The sequence below is a fragment of the Gregarina niphandrodes genome (genome assembly GCF_000223845.1).
Source record: "Gregarina niphandrodes unplaced genomic scaffold scaffold00064, whole genome shotgun sequence".
Lineage (NCBI taxonomy): Eukaryota > Apicomplexa > Conoidasida > Eugregarinorida > Gregarinidae > Gregarina > Gregarina niphandrodes.
The window spans coordinates 2,899-18,222 of record NW_011645830.1 but is presented as its reverse complement, the minus strand read 5'-3'; the positions used below and the strand labels follow the sequence as shown (position 1 = coordinate 18,222).

General features: G+C 52.8%; 8 protein-coding genes across 8 annotated transcripts; 5 read left to right on the top strand and 3 right to left on the bottom strand.

Annotated features, from left to right (window-relative positions):
- Nucleotides 1–18: 18 nt before the first annotated feature.
- Nucleotides 19–360, bottom strand: GNI_176830 (hypothetical protein; the record flags this gene model as incomplete). The annotated part of the gene is made up of 1 exon (XM_011135122.1): nt 19–360. The coding sequence occupies one exon, from the start codon at nt 358–360 to the stop codon at nt 19–21; it is 342 nt and encodes a 113-aa protein (XP_011133424.1).
- A 17-nt stretch (nt 361–377) lies between these two features.
- Nucleotides 378–938, top strand: GNI_176820 (histidine triad domain protein; the record flags this gene model as incomplete). The annotated part of the gene is made up of 1 exon (XM_011135121.1): nt 378–938. The coding sequence occupies one exon, from the start codon at nt 378–380 to the stop codon at nt 936–938; it is 561 nt and encodes a 186-aa protein (XP_011133423.1).
- Nucleotides 939–1,170: 232 nt separating this feature from the next.
- Nucleotides 1,171–2,184, top strand: GNI_176810 (putative brix domain protein; the record flags this gene model as incomplete). Its single annotated transcript, XM_011135120.1, has 1 exon — nt 1,171–2,184. The coding sequence occupies one exon, from the start codon at nt 1,171–1,173 to the stop codon at nt 2,182–2,184; it is 1,014 nt and encodes a 337-aa protein (XP_011133422.1).
- A 152-nt stretch (nt 2,185–2,336) lies between these two features.
- On the bottom strand, nt 2,337–4,089 carry GNI_176800 (UDP-N-acetyl-D-galactosamine:polypeptide N-acetylgalactosaminyltransferase; the record flags this gene model as incomplete). Its single annotated transcript, XM_011135119.1, has 2 exons — nt 2,337–3,386; nt 3,472–4,089. 2 exons carry the CDS (start codon nt 4,087–4,089, stop codon nt 2,337–2,339), a joined length of 1,668 nt encoding a protein of 555 aa, XP_011133421.1.
- A 284-nt stretch (nt 4,090–4,373) lies between these two features.
- On the top strand, nt 4,374–6,301 carry GNI_176790 (protein kinase; the record flags this gene model as incomplete). Its single annotated transcript, XM_011135118.1, has 3 exons — nt 4,374–4,517; nt 4,663–4,729; nt 4,854–6,301. 3 exons carry the CDS (start codon nt 4,374–4,376, stop codon nt 6,299–6,301), a joined length of 1,659 nt encoding a protein of 552 aa, XP_011133420.1.
- A 2,262-nt stretch (nt 6,302–8,563) lies between these two features.
- GNI_176780 (SNF2 family amine-terminal domain protein) lies at nt 8,564–11,778 on the top strand (the record flags this gene model as incomplete). Its single annotated transcript, XM_011135117.1, has 3 exons — nt 8,564–8,605; nt 8,796–10,867; nt 10,968–11,778. 3 exons carry the CDS (start codon nt 8,564–8,566, stop codon nt 11,776–11,778), a joined length of 2,925 nt encoding a protein of 974 aa, XP_011133419.1.
- A 142-nt stretch (nt 11,779–11,920) lies between these two features.
- On the top strand, nt 11,921–13,051 carry GNI_176770 (inhibitor of apoptosis-promotor Bax1; the record flags this gene model as incomplete). The annotated part of the gene is made up of 2 exons (XM_011135116.1): nt 11,921–12,515; nt 12,564–13,051. The coding sequence occupies 2 exons, from the start codon at nt 11,921–11,923 to the stop codon at nt 13,049–13,051; spliced, it is 1,083 nt and encodes a 360-aa protein (XP_011133418.1).
- Nucleotides 13,052–13,714: 663 nt separating this feature from the next.
- On the bottom strand, nt 13,715–14,458 carry GNI_176760 (hypothetical protein; the record flags this gene model as incomplete). Its single annotated transcript, XM_011135115.1, has 1 exon — nt 13,715–14,458. The coding sequence occupies one exon, from the start codon at nt 14,456–14,458 to the stop codon at nt 13,715–13,717; it is 744 nt and encodes a 247-aa protein (XP_011133417.1).
- Between the last annotated feature and the right edge of the window lie 866 nt (nt 14,459–15,324).

Sequence of the window (15,324 nt, the reverse complement as noted above, 5' to 3'; positions counted from 1 at the left end):
GGGGGGAGGGAAGGGGGGTTAACGACAGTAGCGGGTCCGTGTGGCACGTACTAAATCTGTTAGGGCGTCGTCGGTGATAATCTTTTGTATGGTTATGATGGGTATTTCTTGAATGTCGTTGATAAGTAGGGCAGTGAGGCGGGTGTTGAGGTATATTGTGGCGGGTTCCGGGGATTCTTGCGAGGAGGCTACTAGCTTGCACGTAATGCCAGTGCGGCAGGCCCTCTCGATGAACTGTGAGAGTACCGACTTGATCCGTTGGCGATCATGGGACAGGATTGAGAGGTTGGAGTGCGTTTCGTGCACGTGGTCGTACCCCGGGTCATTTTTGGCAGAGACCACCCTAAAAGCCTCCTGCATTTTTTTGCATCGATATTATGCTTCAAGAACGATGCCAAGAGTTGAGCAGTCCGGCATTGGATGGGTTCAGCTACCATAAAGTTGAGTCGAGTAATAACAAGGAGAAAAAGTTCTTGGTTGATGGAGTGGAAATGCCATACGTGCTCTGGGCGTCAAACCACTCATTCGCTATTGCCTGTCCTAAGCCTCTGGCGGAAGGCCACGTGTTGGTGTTCCCCAAGCGACAAGTCGCTTACTCCATTGATCTGCCGCAAGATGAGTTCTATGACCTCCACCGCTTGGCCTACGCCGTCGGCGGCGAACTGAAAAAGCTGTACGACGGAGACGCCACTGGCCTCTACGCCAACGACGGCAGGGAAGGGCCTGACGCCGGCAAACACACCTACTACAACGTCTGGTCGGCTAAGGAGTCGGAGAAGGACGTATCCTGCGAACGCTACGACAAGGTTGAGAGTTCGATTCTAATCGACGCACAACACATGGACTGGGAGGAATATAGCAAGCACGCCAAACTCATCCTCGACAGGAGAGAGAGCCAAAAAAACCCAGAGGAGAAAAACCCGGAGAAGAAGAAATAGACATCCAAGCCGAACCGGATCGGCCTATGACGGTGTCTAGTTATTTTTTCAGCCAACAATGGCGTTTGCAAAATTCGTTACTTAATATATCATAACCCCCATTTCCTCAAAGCCTGTGTTATCCTGCTTCCTACTCATTAGTTCGGTCTCTTATCCTGCCAGGGTTAATGCCATTTCTTATCGGCGTTATTCGGAAGAGTCGTGGCCTGGTGTGTAAATTTGGTGGTGAAAAATGGTTAAGCGGCGGGATATAGCCAAGACGAAGAAAACTCCTATCAAGAAGACTTTGGAGCAGGAGGTTGATGCGTTAAGGCCGGAGGTGGATGAGAAGACATTGGCTAAGTTGATTCGGTCTAAGCCCAAGACTGTAGCAGGAAGAAAGATGTTGGCCCTGGATGAGCCTCAAGTGAAGGAAGGGACGAAGCGAATGTTACTGTGTAAGGGTACTAACTGTTGTCTTCAAGGACAGAAGTTGCTTCAAGATTTGTTGAAGATTAGACAGCCTCATGCAATGTATTTAAGAGATCGTAATCAGAGCAAGCTGGTAGCGCCTATGGTGGACCCTTCAGATTTTTTGTATCTTTGCGAGAAGAACCAAGGCAGCAAGTTATTCGGCATGTGCTCAACGACTAAGAAGCATCCATTGAGGCTTTTTTTAGGTCGAGTATTTGATAAGAGTATATACGATATTTACGAATTCGACGTGCTAGAAACGAGAGAATTCCACCCGAAAGGGATTGTTGCACCAGTTGTTGGTGGCAAGCCCCTTGTGGTCTTTCAGGGTTCTATGTGGGACCTGAGTGACAACTTGCTGGGTGCTAAAAACTGTCTCGCAGACGTTTTCGGCGGCATTAAAGCAGATAGAATTTTGCTTGAAGGTTTCGATCGAGCCATCGTCTGCTCCATCTATGAGCGGAAACAGTCCGCTGGTACTTCCACTGGTACCACCGAACCCTGTATTCGGATAGATCAATTCGCCATAAAGATGACAAGGGACTCTGAAAACCCCTCATTACCGCATGTTGACTTGGTTAACACGGGTCCCGGTATGACCCTCAAACTCCTAGGAGCTAGAACCCCCGCCCCAGAAATGGCTAAAACCGCATCTAAAATACCTAGCGAAGAATTCGTCAAAGGCAAATCGAGCGTCAAAACAAATACTAACGATCTTCTACAAACCCGTCAAGACATCCACATTCAAGCAGAACCTCTTAAACTCGTATATTTACGTCATGGCAAGAATTAACGTGCACAACTGACGGTCCCTTATGCAGCAGCTTCATGGCGCTACTTTTTCCATAGGATGATGTTGAATTGAAACGAAAGGGGTGGTCACTGAACGGAGTGGTTGCCCGGATGTGTGGTTTACCAGACGTATGATTTACCTTGAGTAAGAGCTCAGTTTTCTGCGGGTTTAGGAGGTGGTGTCCAGGTCTTGGGAGGGTTGTAAGAAGGCCAGAGCCAGATTTGTTTGGGGTCATGGGGATCGCATGGTAGGAAGGCCAGTGCCTTTTTATCGGTGGAGCCTACGCATTGATCGGCGTGTTTAATTTGAACTTGATCAGGTTCGACGGATATGACGGAGAAGCGTGTATTGGCCCTTTCGCACCAGGAGGATTTAGCTAGGTGTGCTGTGCTCATGCATGACTCGTCGTTGGTGACGGGCATGATCCATCCTGGTCTTTTGAAGAACATCCATTCGTATTCATGTTTGCCAACGGCAGAACATTTTTTAACACGAACATGTGCGTTACTTGGATCGTGAGGGTTGCCATTGGCCAGACAATAAGTGGAATCATACTTGAGTTTGACTTCTCCAAGGAAAGGCACATCTTCCGCGAGATTGATTACATGGCTTTCGGGGAATACTTCGTTCAAGAACCAGTTAAAGCTTTTGCATTGTTTTTCTTCACGGAAACGTCTTACAACCGAGACATCACCAAAGTCAGTCTTAGGGCGCCCAATAACTTTATAAGCAAGATCAGCATATTCATCCATCCATACACTTAATAAACGCATTTTATTCTTAGTAGTAGAACCAGGTGGTGATGAGTAACCTACGCCACCCTTACGGAACACATGGAACACTCGTGAGCAAGGCATGCATTCAAGACGTCCCCCGCATTGCCATACACGGAAAGACAATTCCAGATTCTCAGTACCCCAATATGAAAAGCCCTCATCATACCCTCCAATCTCATTCAAGAAGAAATCAGTATTAGCTGCAAATAAACCACCAGCCATGGTCGGAGATGACACAACCGAATTGGGCTCTGGAGCAATTCGATCCGCCGGTGACACACCCTCCACCGGCTCGTACCCATGTTCAATCATCTTCCATAGGAAACCCAAGGTGCATCCAATACCACCGTCCGTGTAATCAAACGTCTCCGATGTCAATGAGTCCACCTGCGGCATAACCACCGCTGTGCGCTCTTCTCCAATTCTCTACAAGGCAAGACAGATCTGGGTTGCAAATGAGTCATACACACACGTGTGTGTATCTCCATATTTGTGGTAGTGTAAGACGTACATTGACCAGTGGTTCGAGCCATCTCGGTTGCACTTCGATGTGTGAATCCAGAATGACAAAAATGGGAGCCTTAACGTTCCGGATTCCGTTCATTCTGGCGGGAACGATACCACCTCGTTTGGAGTTTCTTATCAACTTCATTTTGGGATACATGGCGACGAGGGCTTCAAGCTCCCCGGTGCCGTCTGCGCGGATCCAATCGGTCGATGATCCGTCATCAACGAGTACGATCTCCTCCAGTAGTTCGGGGGGAGTGTAATTATATATGGAGTGGATGGAACGGAGTAGTGTGCTGGCGGGTTCATTATAGAAAACGATGATAACGGATGCGGTTGGTAGTCGTGCGATATCCCAATCGTTTCGGCAATGTTGGTCTCTATTATCACGGACATCTCGGTCCAGGGGTAGAGCATCGCTGAGTCTTAAGTTAAAACCGCCACCTTCGCGCAGTTCTTTAACCATATCCACTTCACCTACAGGCGGGTCCTTAGGGGTCCAGCCGGGCTGGCCGTCCTCTCTGAGTCCCACGACACCGTGGAGACGGATAGGAGTGGGATTAAGCAGCGCTAGACCTTTCTGCACTTCCTCCAAAATCAGACTCCGATTCTTCAGGTCCATGTTGACCAACTGTTCCGGCAACAGTTCCACCCGCCGTAATCCACGCCAGTGCGTCCTGCCAGGGTCGGAGTTACTCCGAAGGGCGTCACGTGCGTTCGAGATCCTTGGCAACATGACACGGTTCAACGCTGCCACAGACAGCAGCACAAAGAACAACCCTATCAGTAACCCTCCAATCCGTGCCGCCGACGCATTGTACCCTGACGACACCACCTCGCCCGCAGTTCGGTCGCCAGATACTCGTCGCCTCCTCGAAGACATTTACGCCCTCAAAAAACAATGCGATGGGGAATTCCTGCGTACGTGGGACGCAGGTAACCACCAAGTATGTTATGGGCCACACACTCGGAGTCGGCTCATTCGGGCAAGTCAAGCTCATCACCAGCCGAACCACCGGCGAAAGGTACGCCTGCAAAATGGTCAAAAAAGTAAGCCCCGCTGATGCGACCAAGAGCAACGCCGGCCAACGCCGGCCAACGCCGGCCAACGTTACTGTAGTAACGATGTAACGATGAAGCAACCCTGATAAAACAATTCTGGCGGTAGCAAATCGTGGTGATATTTCGTTTGTAGAAGACTGGAGGCAGGATAGCCATAGAAGATATGTTCAGAAACGAGAATGAAATCCTTCATAGACTGAGTAACTGACACTACCGTGACATGTACTGACACTTCCGTGACATGTACTGACACTTCCGTGACATGTACTGACACTTCCGTGACATGTACTGACACTTCCGTGCAGCGTTTTGTTATGTGTGTAGGTCATCCTCATATTGTTAAAATAATTGAGACCTATGAGGATAAAACTTATTATTACGCGGTGTTGGAGTTGTGTGATGGCGGAGAGCTGTTTTCTAAGATAGTTTCCCGTCGTCATTTGAAAGAGCGAGATGCCCGGTATGTGTGTAAACAGATTCTGAGTACTTTAGCTTATTTGCACGGCCAGGGAGTTGTGCACCGGGATATAAAGGCGGAGAATTTCTTGATTCGAAAGCCCGTAGTCGATTTGTGTGACTCGGACATTGTATTGATAGACTTTGGTATGAGTGCGTCGTTGAAGAGCGGGCGCGAATATTTGAAACACGTGTGTGGGAGTCCTCATTATGTCGCCCCGGAATTAATTCGGAAACGGTATCGCGAACAGGTGGATATGTGGGCCTTCGGGATCGTCGTGTATCTGATGATGTACGGTCAGTACCCGTTCGAAGGACCCACGCAGAAAGACATTGCGCAAAAGGTGCTCCGGCAAGAGCCGGATTACAACCCGCGACGGCGCCGCATTAGCCGTACGGCGATAGACTTCATCCGTAAATGCCTGGTCAAGAACCCCAACGACCGACTCACTGCAGAAGCTGCTCTTAAACACCCATGGATAGTGCAAAATGAACAACTTATTGCTCCCCAACAACTCGGCGTCGCACTAACCACAAACCAACGGGATAAGGACATGGTACAGGAGACGCGACGGGACGACATACTGAGGCGGCAGAGGGAAGCAGTCTTGATGGCACAAACGTCTCCGTTAACCCTGGTCGCAGCCCAGACTGCTATGACGACGCGTGTCACTTCGCCGTCTACCGTGAGCCACGTAACGCCCATGACTGCGCAGGCGGGACAACCCGACGCTGAAAGATACCTGTGCCGCACCAATAGTCTCTTCACCCCGTCCTCCGTCATCACCAGTCTGGCCTCGACCCCTCCGCCCGGGCGATCTACGCAGGCCTTTGGCGCACGCTATCAACCAGACGGTGCAAAAACCGGACCAGACGTCGAGGGGAGTGGTGACAGTGGTATTCTACTTCTGGGGAGTGAAGAAGTGGACAGTCCCGATAACAGCATGCCGAGGAGTAACGGCAGTGAGGACGCCGGGAGTGACGACGGCAGTGATGACGACGGTAGTGATGACGACGGTAGTGATGACGACGGCCTAGGTGGCGACGGAGTCGATGATGACGGTCAGAGCAGCGATGAAGAGAGCGGCAAACGCGAACAGTCTGGCAAACACAGCGACCCAGGCTATGGCGCGGACGGGTACCAGAGCGACAGCGACGATGACATCCCCTCCCACTATCGCTCTATAAATATCCAGCGGTTCGACAGCAGACGGAGTTTCTTGTCGCGCTCAGGGGGTACACCACGCTACCAAAGGGCCAGACAGAAATTCAAAGATCTTACAAAAACCGGCGAATACAGACGACAGTTCAAGTAATCAGTAGAGTGAGTGACCGGAGTGAGTGACCGGTTTGTGGAAAGGTCTCTATGCGTGGGTCACCAGGTAGGCCTCCAGGCGGGTACCTGGGCCTTTCGCGCAGGTCTGCTGTCCAGGTCTCCTAGCGGGGTGGTCTGCCATGGTCAAGGTCAGTGATGGCTACTTGCACTGACCCGAAGTAGCCATCACTTCGGGGCGCCACCACTCGACCAGGGCGCCACCGCTACTGACACGTGTGACATCGGCCGTATTGAGGGGAACATGCGCGCAGGAGGCAGCAATGGTCTCTTCTGAGGAGGAGGAGGAGGAGGCGGCCACTTAGCCCGCGTCGTGCCCCAGATGACATGCGCCTCAGAGGACGTGCGCGACCAGTTGAGCCACGGTGGGTTCGAAATAGCCTCCATGGCGCCACAACTTCGAGCTGGTATCGGCTGAGTGTCTTACGCTATTCGGGGCATCCTCGATCCGAAGCGACCCAGATAATATCAAGCATCCTCGGCCATCAACTACTTTTTTGTATTTGACCTTAACTAGTCTCTGGGTCTCCAAGCCTTTTTGGGTCTCCAAGCCCCTCTGGGTCTCCAAGCCCCTCTGGGTCTCCAAGCCCCTCTGGGTCTCCAAGCCCCTCTGGGTCTCCAAGCCCCTCTGGGTCTCCAAGCCCCTCTGGGTCTCCAAGCCCCTCTGGGTCTCCAAGCCCCTCTGGGTCGTGTCTAGAAGGCCCGTGTTCAGAACGCCCGTGTCCGTCACGTTGGGGTCAGTCAGTTTTTGGTTACCCAGATTCGTCTTTTGGTTCGCGATGCAAACTGGGACCCCATCCAGCGTATAGAATAAGTCTCCGACACGGTGGAGAAGAACCGTTCCGTTGACTTTGGCGACCATTGACGACCATCGCTCGTTCCGTGTGGGCCGCCACTGAATTACACTGTCGGTAAAGCCGATGCCGTACTCTGCGTCGGGGTCGAAAAGCAGGAAGCCGTCCAGCAGCGGCTCTGCTTCCTCGACGTACTCGGGCAAGTGCATCATCGATAACGAAGCCACATACTCAAGTTTAACCTTCTGATCTATCCACAACTCTCCCGTCCGATTTCCACTCATTCCTTGCTCGCAGGCGGAGCTCAGTGTTTCCATTCTACAAGCAGCAATACATCGTGGGCTACACGCCAGTGGACCGCTCGGATACCTACTGTTTTGGATACACCACTCGGATACCTACACCACTCGGATACCTACGCCACTCGGATACCTACTGATGGGGTACGGACCCGCCCAGTACATACTGGTGGGCTACGTAGAGTGTCCAAGGTGCGGATCGGGGGTGTGTGTGCACGGTGTAATTTACTCAGCTTGTAGAAACATGTCTCGCACCTGGAACGGCTGCTGGACTCGATGGTGCCCGTCCCACGTCAGACAATCAATTACGTGGAACGTGTCAGGCGAGCTGAATATTCCGTCCAGACATGTATTCTTTGGCAAATGAACCGTAGTCCTTCTCCGAGGGAGTGTCTTCGGCGTGTCGGGAGGCAATGCCCGGTCGGGAGACAATGCTCGGTCGGGAGGCAGTTCGTCCATAAGACTCATACAGGTATCCATAAGACAGGTATCCATAAGACAGGTATCGGTTTGTATCCTGTAGTTGGTTGTACCTGAGTTTACGGGTTCGCCTGGTTTTGGTAGATGGGCAGTGTCCTTTGCTGCGTACCAGCGCCAGTGTCCTTTATCGCCCGTGGGTGCGTCTTTGTGGCGCGGGTAGCGGGCTTTGTGGAGCAGTTTCATGAATCGCAAATCCCGAATTTGCAGGTCCCCTCTTGCATCCACAATCAGCACCGATCTGAATCCGTCAGGTCGGGGTTTCACGAGCCAGTGTGAGAGCTCATCCAGGGGTCGCCGATCGAGCAGCTCGCTGCCCCGGTAAAGCTGTCCGTGGACGAGAAACAGGTTCTCGTACTTGCCGGCCGCGCGACATATATTTACCACTTGTTTCGGCGGGCAAGTTTGCACCGGCGCACTTTTGGCGTCCTTCCCGACCTCGGTCGGAACTGCGGGCCCGGACGCGGCCTTGGTCGCAGGCACCGCGTCCAAGGCCTCGACGTCCGGTGTTAAGTGCAACTCCGTCGCGGCGGCGCAAAAGGCCAAACGTGTGTGCGCCCGGGCCTCGCCGACCAACGCCTGGACTCGAGCACGCCGCCGCCGTGCCGCATCGCAACTCAGCACGGTTCCAGTTGTCCGGGGCCCGCTCCGTGCCCGCATTCTTTTTTCTCCACTATGTCCAGTTCCTCTTCCGGGAGCAGGAAACGGGGGACCAACGTAAGCATCCAGCAAGATACACACGAGACATACACCCGTGACATACACCCAATTTGACAAGCCGACTGGGCTTCCAGGGGGGCGCAACGGCGTGGCCTCGAGGGGGGCGCGTGTGCACACGCGTGTGCAAAGGCGCAGGCGAAAGCACGGGCGAGGGGTGCGAGCGGAGACGAAAGATTTGTTCTTTTAGGTTTCCGAAGACGTTGCTCCCGTGAAGCGGCTGCGCCGGCCTTTGCAATTTGGGTCGTCGAGCGAGGACGAGGCGGAGGAGGATGAGAATGCGTTGGTGTTGGCGTGTGAATCAGATTACCGTGAGTGTCGGGCGATAACGCAGCGCGTGAAGGCGGTGATTGTGGACGGGCTAGGGGGGCCAGAGTTAGAGGGTCGTGAGGAGATTGAGAAGTCGATTTCGCGGGGGCGCTGTAGCTTCACCAAAAGTTTCAACCCGCCTCCTGAGATTCTGCGAGATGACCCGACGCTGAAGGAGTACCAGGTGGCGGCGGTGCACTGGCTGCTGGCCCTGTTTAAAAGTGGTTATAATGGGCTCTTGGCCGATGACATGGGCTTGGGTAAGACGGCGGAGTCGATTTGTTTCCTCAAACGGCTGTACGCGGAAGGGCTGCTAGAAAAACCAGCAATCGTTACCTGTCCGCCGACACTCCTGGACAACTGGGTCGTGGAGCTGCACAAATGGGCCCCCAAGCTCAAGGTCCTTCGCTATCACGGCAGCCAGACTGAGCGTAGGCAGCTCATGCGCAAATTCGAACTGGGAGACGAATACGACGAGGAAGATGGACCAGACGACAGCCGCAGCTCCGGATCCGACAACCGCAGTTCCGGGTCAGACGTGGACGCGGAAAGCGGGCATCCCGCCGGATCCGGACATCCGGCGGCAGGATCCGCGGCTGGGTCGGCAGCTGGCTCGGATGAGGAGAACATGAATGTGGAGAAGGGAGCCGGACCGGCTGAGGGAGCGAGTCAGGAGGGCGAGCTCCCAGAGGATGCATCTGCACGAGTGCAGGCCAGTGACGACCAGGAAGAACTGTCCAAAGACATAGCCGGAGAAGAAGCGGCAGGTGACGAAGAAAAAGTGGCAGGCGTAGAGGGAGAAGACGGACCGGGAGACGAGCAGGCGAAAATGGAGAGCGAAGGGTTTTATCCGTTACCGGAAGGGGTGGGTTATCATATCCTGCTGACTAGTCACCTGACGTTGTCTTCTTCCTACGACCGGCACAACTTTTTCAAGTTGCAGAAGTTTGGGTACTTGGTGGTGGACGAAGCTCACGGGTTGAAGAATGCGAACAGCAATCGGTACCAATACATAAACAAGAGCATCAAATCCCCGTTGCGGTTGTTGCTGACGGGTTCGCCAATCCAGAATCAGATAAATGAGTTACGTAATTTGTTTGGGTTCCTGAGACCGTATAAGCACACGTTCGATATAAGCAAGGCGCTGGCTTACCATAAACACGTTTGGCACCAGGCCATTTCGGCGCAAGCAACTTCGGCACAAGCCACTACCGACGGAGAGGATGCCCGCGGTCCCCGGCGGCCGACCAGTCGAATAATTCTCGAAGACACGACCAGTTCCCCGACCAGCTCCGCGGGCCACCCTAGCCGGGCAGCGGACACGGGCGAAGTTACGCCTTCGGTCAGCGACGGTGTCGCAGTTCCTCCGAACAGCGCTGTTGCAGAAGGCAGCATTGCCAATGGCAGCACTGGTCTGTCTGGAGAAATCAAAACTCCCGGATCAGCTGCCGGCTCGGCTACCGGATCAGCTGCCGGCAAGTTAGGTGATCCGGAAATCCTGTTTTATCAGCAGCTGTGGGCTCCTCTGATTCTAAGACGGTTGAAGCCGGAAGTCATTAGCAACTTCCCAACAAAAACCAGTATAATTGAGCTGCTGGATATGCATCCGGATCAGACGATGATGTACCAGAAGGAGCTGAGGAGTTCGAAGAATATATTGTCTACGAAGAAGAAGGCACAAACGGCAATGAAAGGGTTGGTGTTCCGTCTAAGACGAATCTGCAACCATCCGCTGCTTGTGCAGAACTATTTTAGTCTGCAAGACCGACTGGAATTCGCTAGCTATCTCCAACGGTACGTCAAGGACTACCGGAAGTATCCTGTTGAACGAGTACTGCAACACATTGAAGACTGGAGCGACTTCGACCTACATAACGAAGCAGCACTCCACCTACCTGCTCTTGATAATTTCAGGATACCAAAGGAAGAATTCGGGAAGGGCTGTAAAACAAAGTAAGCACATGAGGGGCAGGGGGGCACATGAGGGGCAGGGAGGGCACATGAGGGGCAGGGAGGGTGATGCGCGGGGTTAGCAAAACGGGGCCTATTGTAGTCGATTGCTTGAGTTGATTAAGGAGAAGTGCATTGACCGAAATGAGAAGATGCTGGTATTCAGTCAGTTCACGACATACTTAGATATCATTGAGGAGATCCTGAAGTTGTATCGGCCGGAAATAGACTACCTGAGGTTGGATGGGAGCACTGCTGTTAATGATCGAAGTGTCATGGTCTCTTCCTTCCAAAACAATACCTCAAGTGCCAAGCTATTTTTGCTCTCCACGAAAGCTGGAGGGGTCGGGCTAAATCTTACTTCCAGCAATACCGTTGTGCTGATGGACCAGGATTGGAATCCTCATAACGACCGTCAAGCGGAAGATCGGGTGCATCGCTTAGGGCAAACAGGAGACGTGACTGTCTACCGACTGTGTTGCAGGCATACCTTCGAAGAGGGAGTCCTTTCCTGCTGTAAGAAAAAGCTCGAACTCGATGAAGCTTTCGGGGGCGTTCAGGAAGCATTACCTCTCGAGATCTTTGAGCAGATTTTGCGAGATGCCCAAACCATAACGGATCAAGAAACTCCACAGGAAGAGACGCCTCCCGCCGCCACAAAAAAACGCACTATCAAGAAATCAGCCCTCAGCGATGCCAAAGCGTCCGAGACCGACTCCAAACATTCCGAAGGTAACGTCAGCCAGAGTTCCAAAGCTGGCCGCTCACCAGCACAGGGTAAAAACACAAAGAGCGTCAAGAAGGCAACTAAAGCAGAACCCAAGAAACTTGGACGGAATACCAAAAAGAAAACTCAGCTTTTAGCTCCAGCGAAACAAGAGGATTCCCTCCTCCCTGGAGGTGATAGCGATTGACGCCCGTAGCCAAAACTTGAAGTAACCATTCTTGACTGCTCTTTTCGGACCATCGACCATTTTTAAAGCGCGCGTGTTTAATCGCGCGCGTGTTTAATCGCGCGCGTGCGCACGGGGTTAAATCACATACAAATAATTTTCAATGCAACAGAACACACAGGATCAATACCAGCCCAATCAACAATATGGAGGGCAAGGTTATGTGCCGTCTACGGCACAGGCTGGATATCCGCAAGCTCAAGGGGCAGGAGCCTATCCCCAGGGGCAGGGGGCAGTTGGATATCCTCAAGGCCAAACAGGTTACCCTCAGCCCCAAGTGGGTGGCTTGGCGTATACCCAGCAGGGAGGATACCCTGGCCTGCAGGCTGGCGGTTATCCTCAGCAGTACGGTTACGCCCAGCAGTACGGTTACGCCCAGCAGCCTTTGGGCTACACCCAGCAGGCTCCGGCTGACGGCTACCCATCCCAGCATGCCGAGCAAACGGGGCCAGCGGGAGCGGCTGGTTTTATGGCGGGGACGGACGACATTCCGGCGGACAAACTTTTAACGTCGGACGTGGATATAAAGATACGGAATGGGTTTGTACGGAAGGTGTACGGAATCCTCTCATTCCAGCTACTGGTTACTTTTGGTATGGCGGCGGCCTTTAACGTTTACCGGCCCGCCGCGGTATGGCTGTATGACCATTGGTGGATAATGATCGTGGCAACCATTGTGTATTGTGCGGCAGTTTGCAGTAAGTGCCCCCCCTCTCCGTTCTCCACACACATTCGATGTATTGTAGCGATAACTTGCGTTCCTCGAGCTGCTCGAAGTTCGCCCACGAACTACATACTTTTGTCGGTGATTGCTGTTGCAATGGGCTTGGTTTTAGGATTCTGTACAGGCGCGGTGGACACGTTTGCCTTTAGTTTAGCTGTAGGGATGACAACTGCGGTCACTATTGCAGTGTCTCTCTTTGCTTGTCAGACCAAATGGGACTTCACCGGATGCGGGATATATGCATTCGTAGCACTGATAGTGCTGACGGGCTTCGGCATCGGATCGATCTTCTTCTACAACAGGATTTACGAGTTGGTGTACTCATCCCTAGGCGCAGTCCTATTCAGTTTCTACCTGGTCATGGACACACAGAAAATTGTCGGTGGAAAGCACCGAGCTTACCAATTCTCTATCGACGACTACTGCTTCGCTGCTGTCACCCTGTACATTGACATCATCAACCTTTTCATGTACATTTTACAAATTATAGCCGCTGCGCGCGATGACTAGAGCCGGAGGATTAGGACAGGAATTAGAGTCGCCGGGACTTAGAGGCGCCAGGAACTACCGAAGTGTCTACCCAATGATTACGGAGCAGAAATGCCGCCGCTGCGGACCGACCCTAAGTGGTGGATCCGGAACGGGTTTGCTGACCAGAAGAAGACCAGGAGAGTAGGCGATTATATTTGTCGAGCAGCCAATTGCAGTGATCACGACTGTTCTTCTGCCGAGATCCTCGGTCACAAATGATGGGCGGTCTGTCTTTCAATACGCTAATGACTAGAACAATTTCCATATGCACAATGAAACCTTCGAGTTGCGTGCCTTTCGAAGCTTGATAAGCTGAGACGAATTCGGCGCATTTAAAGGGTAGGCTAACGGGAGAGGTCGCTGGGTTGACACGGGTTGACCGGTGTGACCAAGAACAGCCAGAAAAGCTGCGCTATTTCGGTGCTATTGTGAGGGGCATAGAACAACGTTGTGTTAGGAGGAGGAGGTAGCATCTTCAGCGTAGAATGCAGTCCAGGCATTCTGTTTAAGTGCCCAACGATGCACTGTACGTACGACCTTTATTTTCGCAACCATTTACGATTTTCGATTTCCGCCTGCTGATGACTTGAGTGGACGGCGGCTTCGGTGAATCCTTTTTTGTTAAAAATGAGTCGTCGAGGGCTATGAAGGAGGATCCAACGCCAGGTTTCCCATTTTCTCCTTGTACACGTCCCACGAAACCGCTTCAGCGCGTACCCAACCTTCCTGTCCGGGGCAGAGGGTTTGGAGATCCAGACATGTTTTAGTCTCTTCCCACGTGCCGGGCATAACCGCCTCTGGATTGCAGGGCTGGAGTGTTGGTACAGTGACGTGGTTGAGGCGTGCCGCGTCTGTCCCGAAGAAACGGTATACCGATATCAGAAAGAACTTGAGGTCTTGAATTCGAGTGGCACTTGTTGGAGCATACGGACAGTATCTCGATCCCGATCCCGATGGTTCCACGTCCTGCGCTCGCTGCTGGAACCTAGCCACCCACGCAAGGATGGCATCCTGCAGCCCTTTCGGAACCCCACACGTCTTTGGGTGTACTCGAATCACTTTGGCGATCGCAAAAAGACAGTGGCTCACAGCTACGATAGTCCTCGTAAACAACTGCTTATTTGTCTGAAGTTCCTTGTGCAGCGCGTCCAACTTTTCAGTAGACAAATCAACGTGCTCAACGCCGGGCAACCCTATTACCACGTCCGGCACGTGCGAGAGAAGCTTGCAACCGGATTGAATTGCCGCGCTTAAGTCGTCCCACTTGTTCAGCGACCCAAGAGCCTTGACCATATCTACCGGCTTGCCATCCACCTCAAATGTCAATACCGCACTCGCCAGCAACGCCCTTGTTTCCACTAAGGCGCTCGCTCTCAAACCTTTCATTCTAAACTTCCGAAAAACCCAGAGTTTTGCGGGCCCCCGGGGTTAAGTCTGGGCCGTTATGGCCCGCCTCTTATGGCCACAGTAACGCTACAATTGGACGCAGCCGGGACTGCCCGTCATGTGCTTGCTTAGCCAGGTGCCCTGTCCAATTGGGCCTATGTTTAAGCAACGGTCAGGAAGCGCATTTCTACAACCTTCAAGACCCCGCCTCAACATGTGAGATGATAATTTTTCGAGTAGGTCGCTGTGTCCGTATGTTGGATGAGGTGCGGAACGCTTCGCTATTGTGACGGGGTCATCCGTCAGCGTGACGCCTGTCTTTTACAGCGGCATCCGCTGGTTCGTGTTGGTCCGACGACGAAGGAGATGAGATGCGCAAGGCCATGAAAGGTCCACCGCTGAGGTGCTTTTCGCGAAAGATGACCACATGTTATATGCCGGCATATGAGGCTGGAGCTGGCGTATCAGGACGAAACGTGACGGCTCTTGGTCGGAAGCAAGGACGGACGCGTCCACGTGATACGCTCTGCCCCAGCTACAAGTGCCTCCACCCCATCAAGGGGCCCGCGAATGGAGGTCACTACAGTAGGTCACCACAATGGCCTTGGGCGCCATTCAGTGAACATGGAGTGTGCAACGTGGGAAAGAGAAGACATTTAACCTTGTCCCTCGGCCCTCGACCAATTGGGATTCGTGCTATGCCCCATCGGGGAATCCACTCGCAACTGGGATGGACTCGCCGTCCCAGTTCCCTGGGTTAGCGAGGGGACAGTAGTCGAGGATTAAGTGCCTCCAAAAGCGTTGATGTCGCGGTCTCAAGTTCTGATATCGGTCTATCGCTGCTAGGGGACAGACGCGGCACGCCT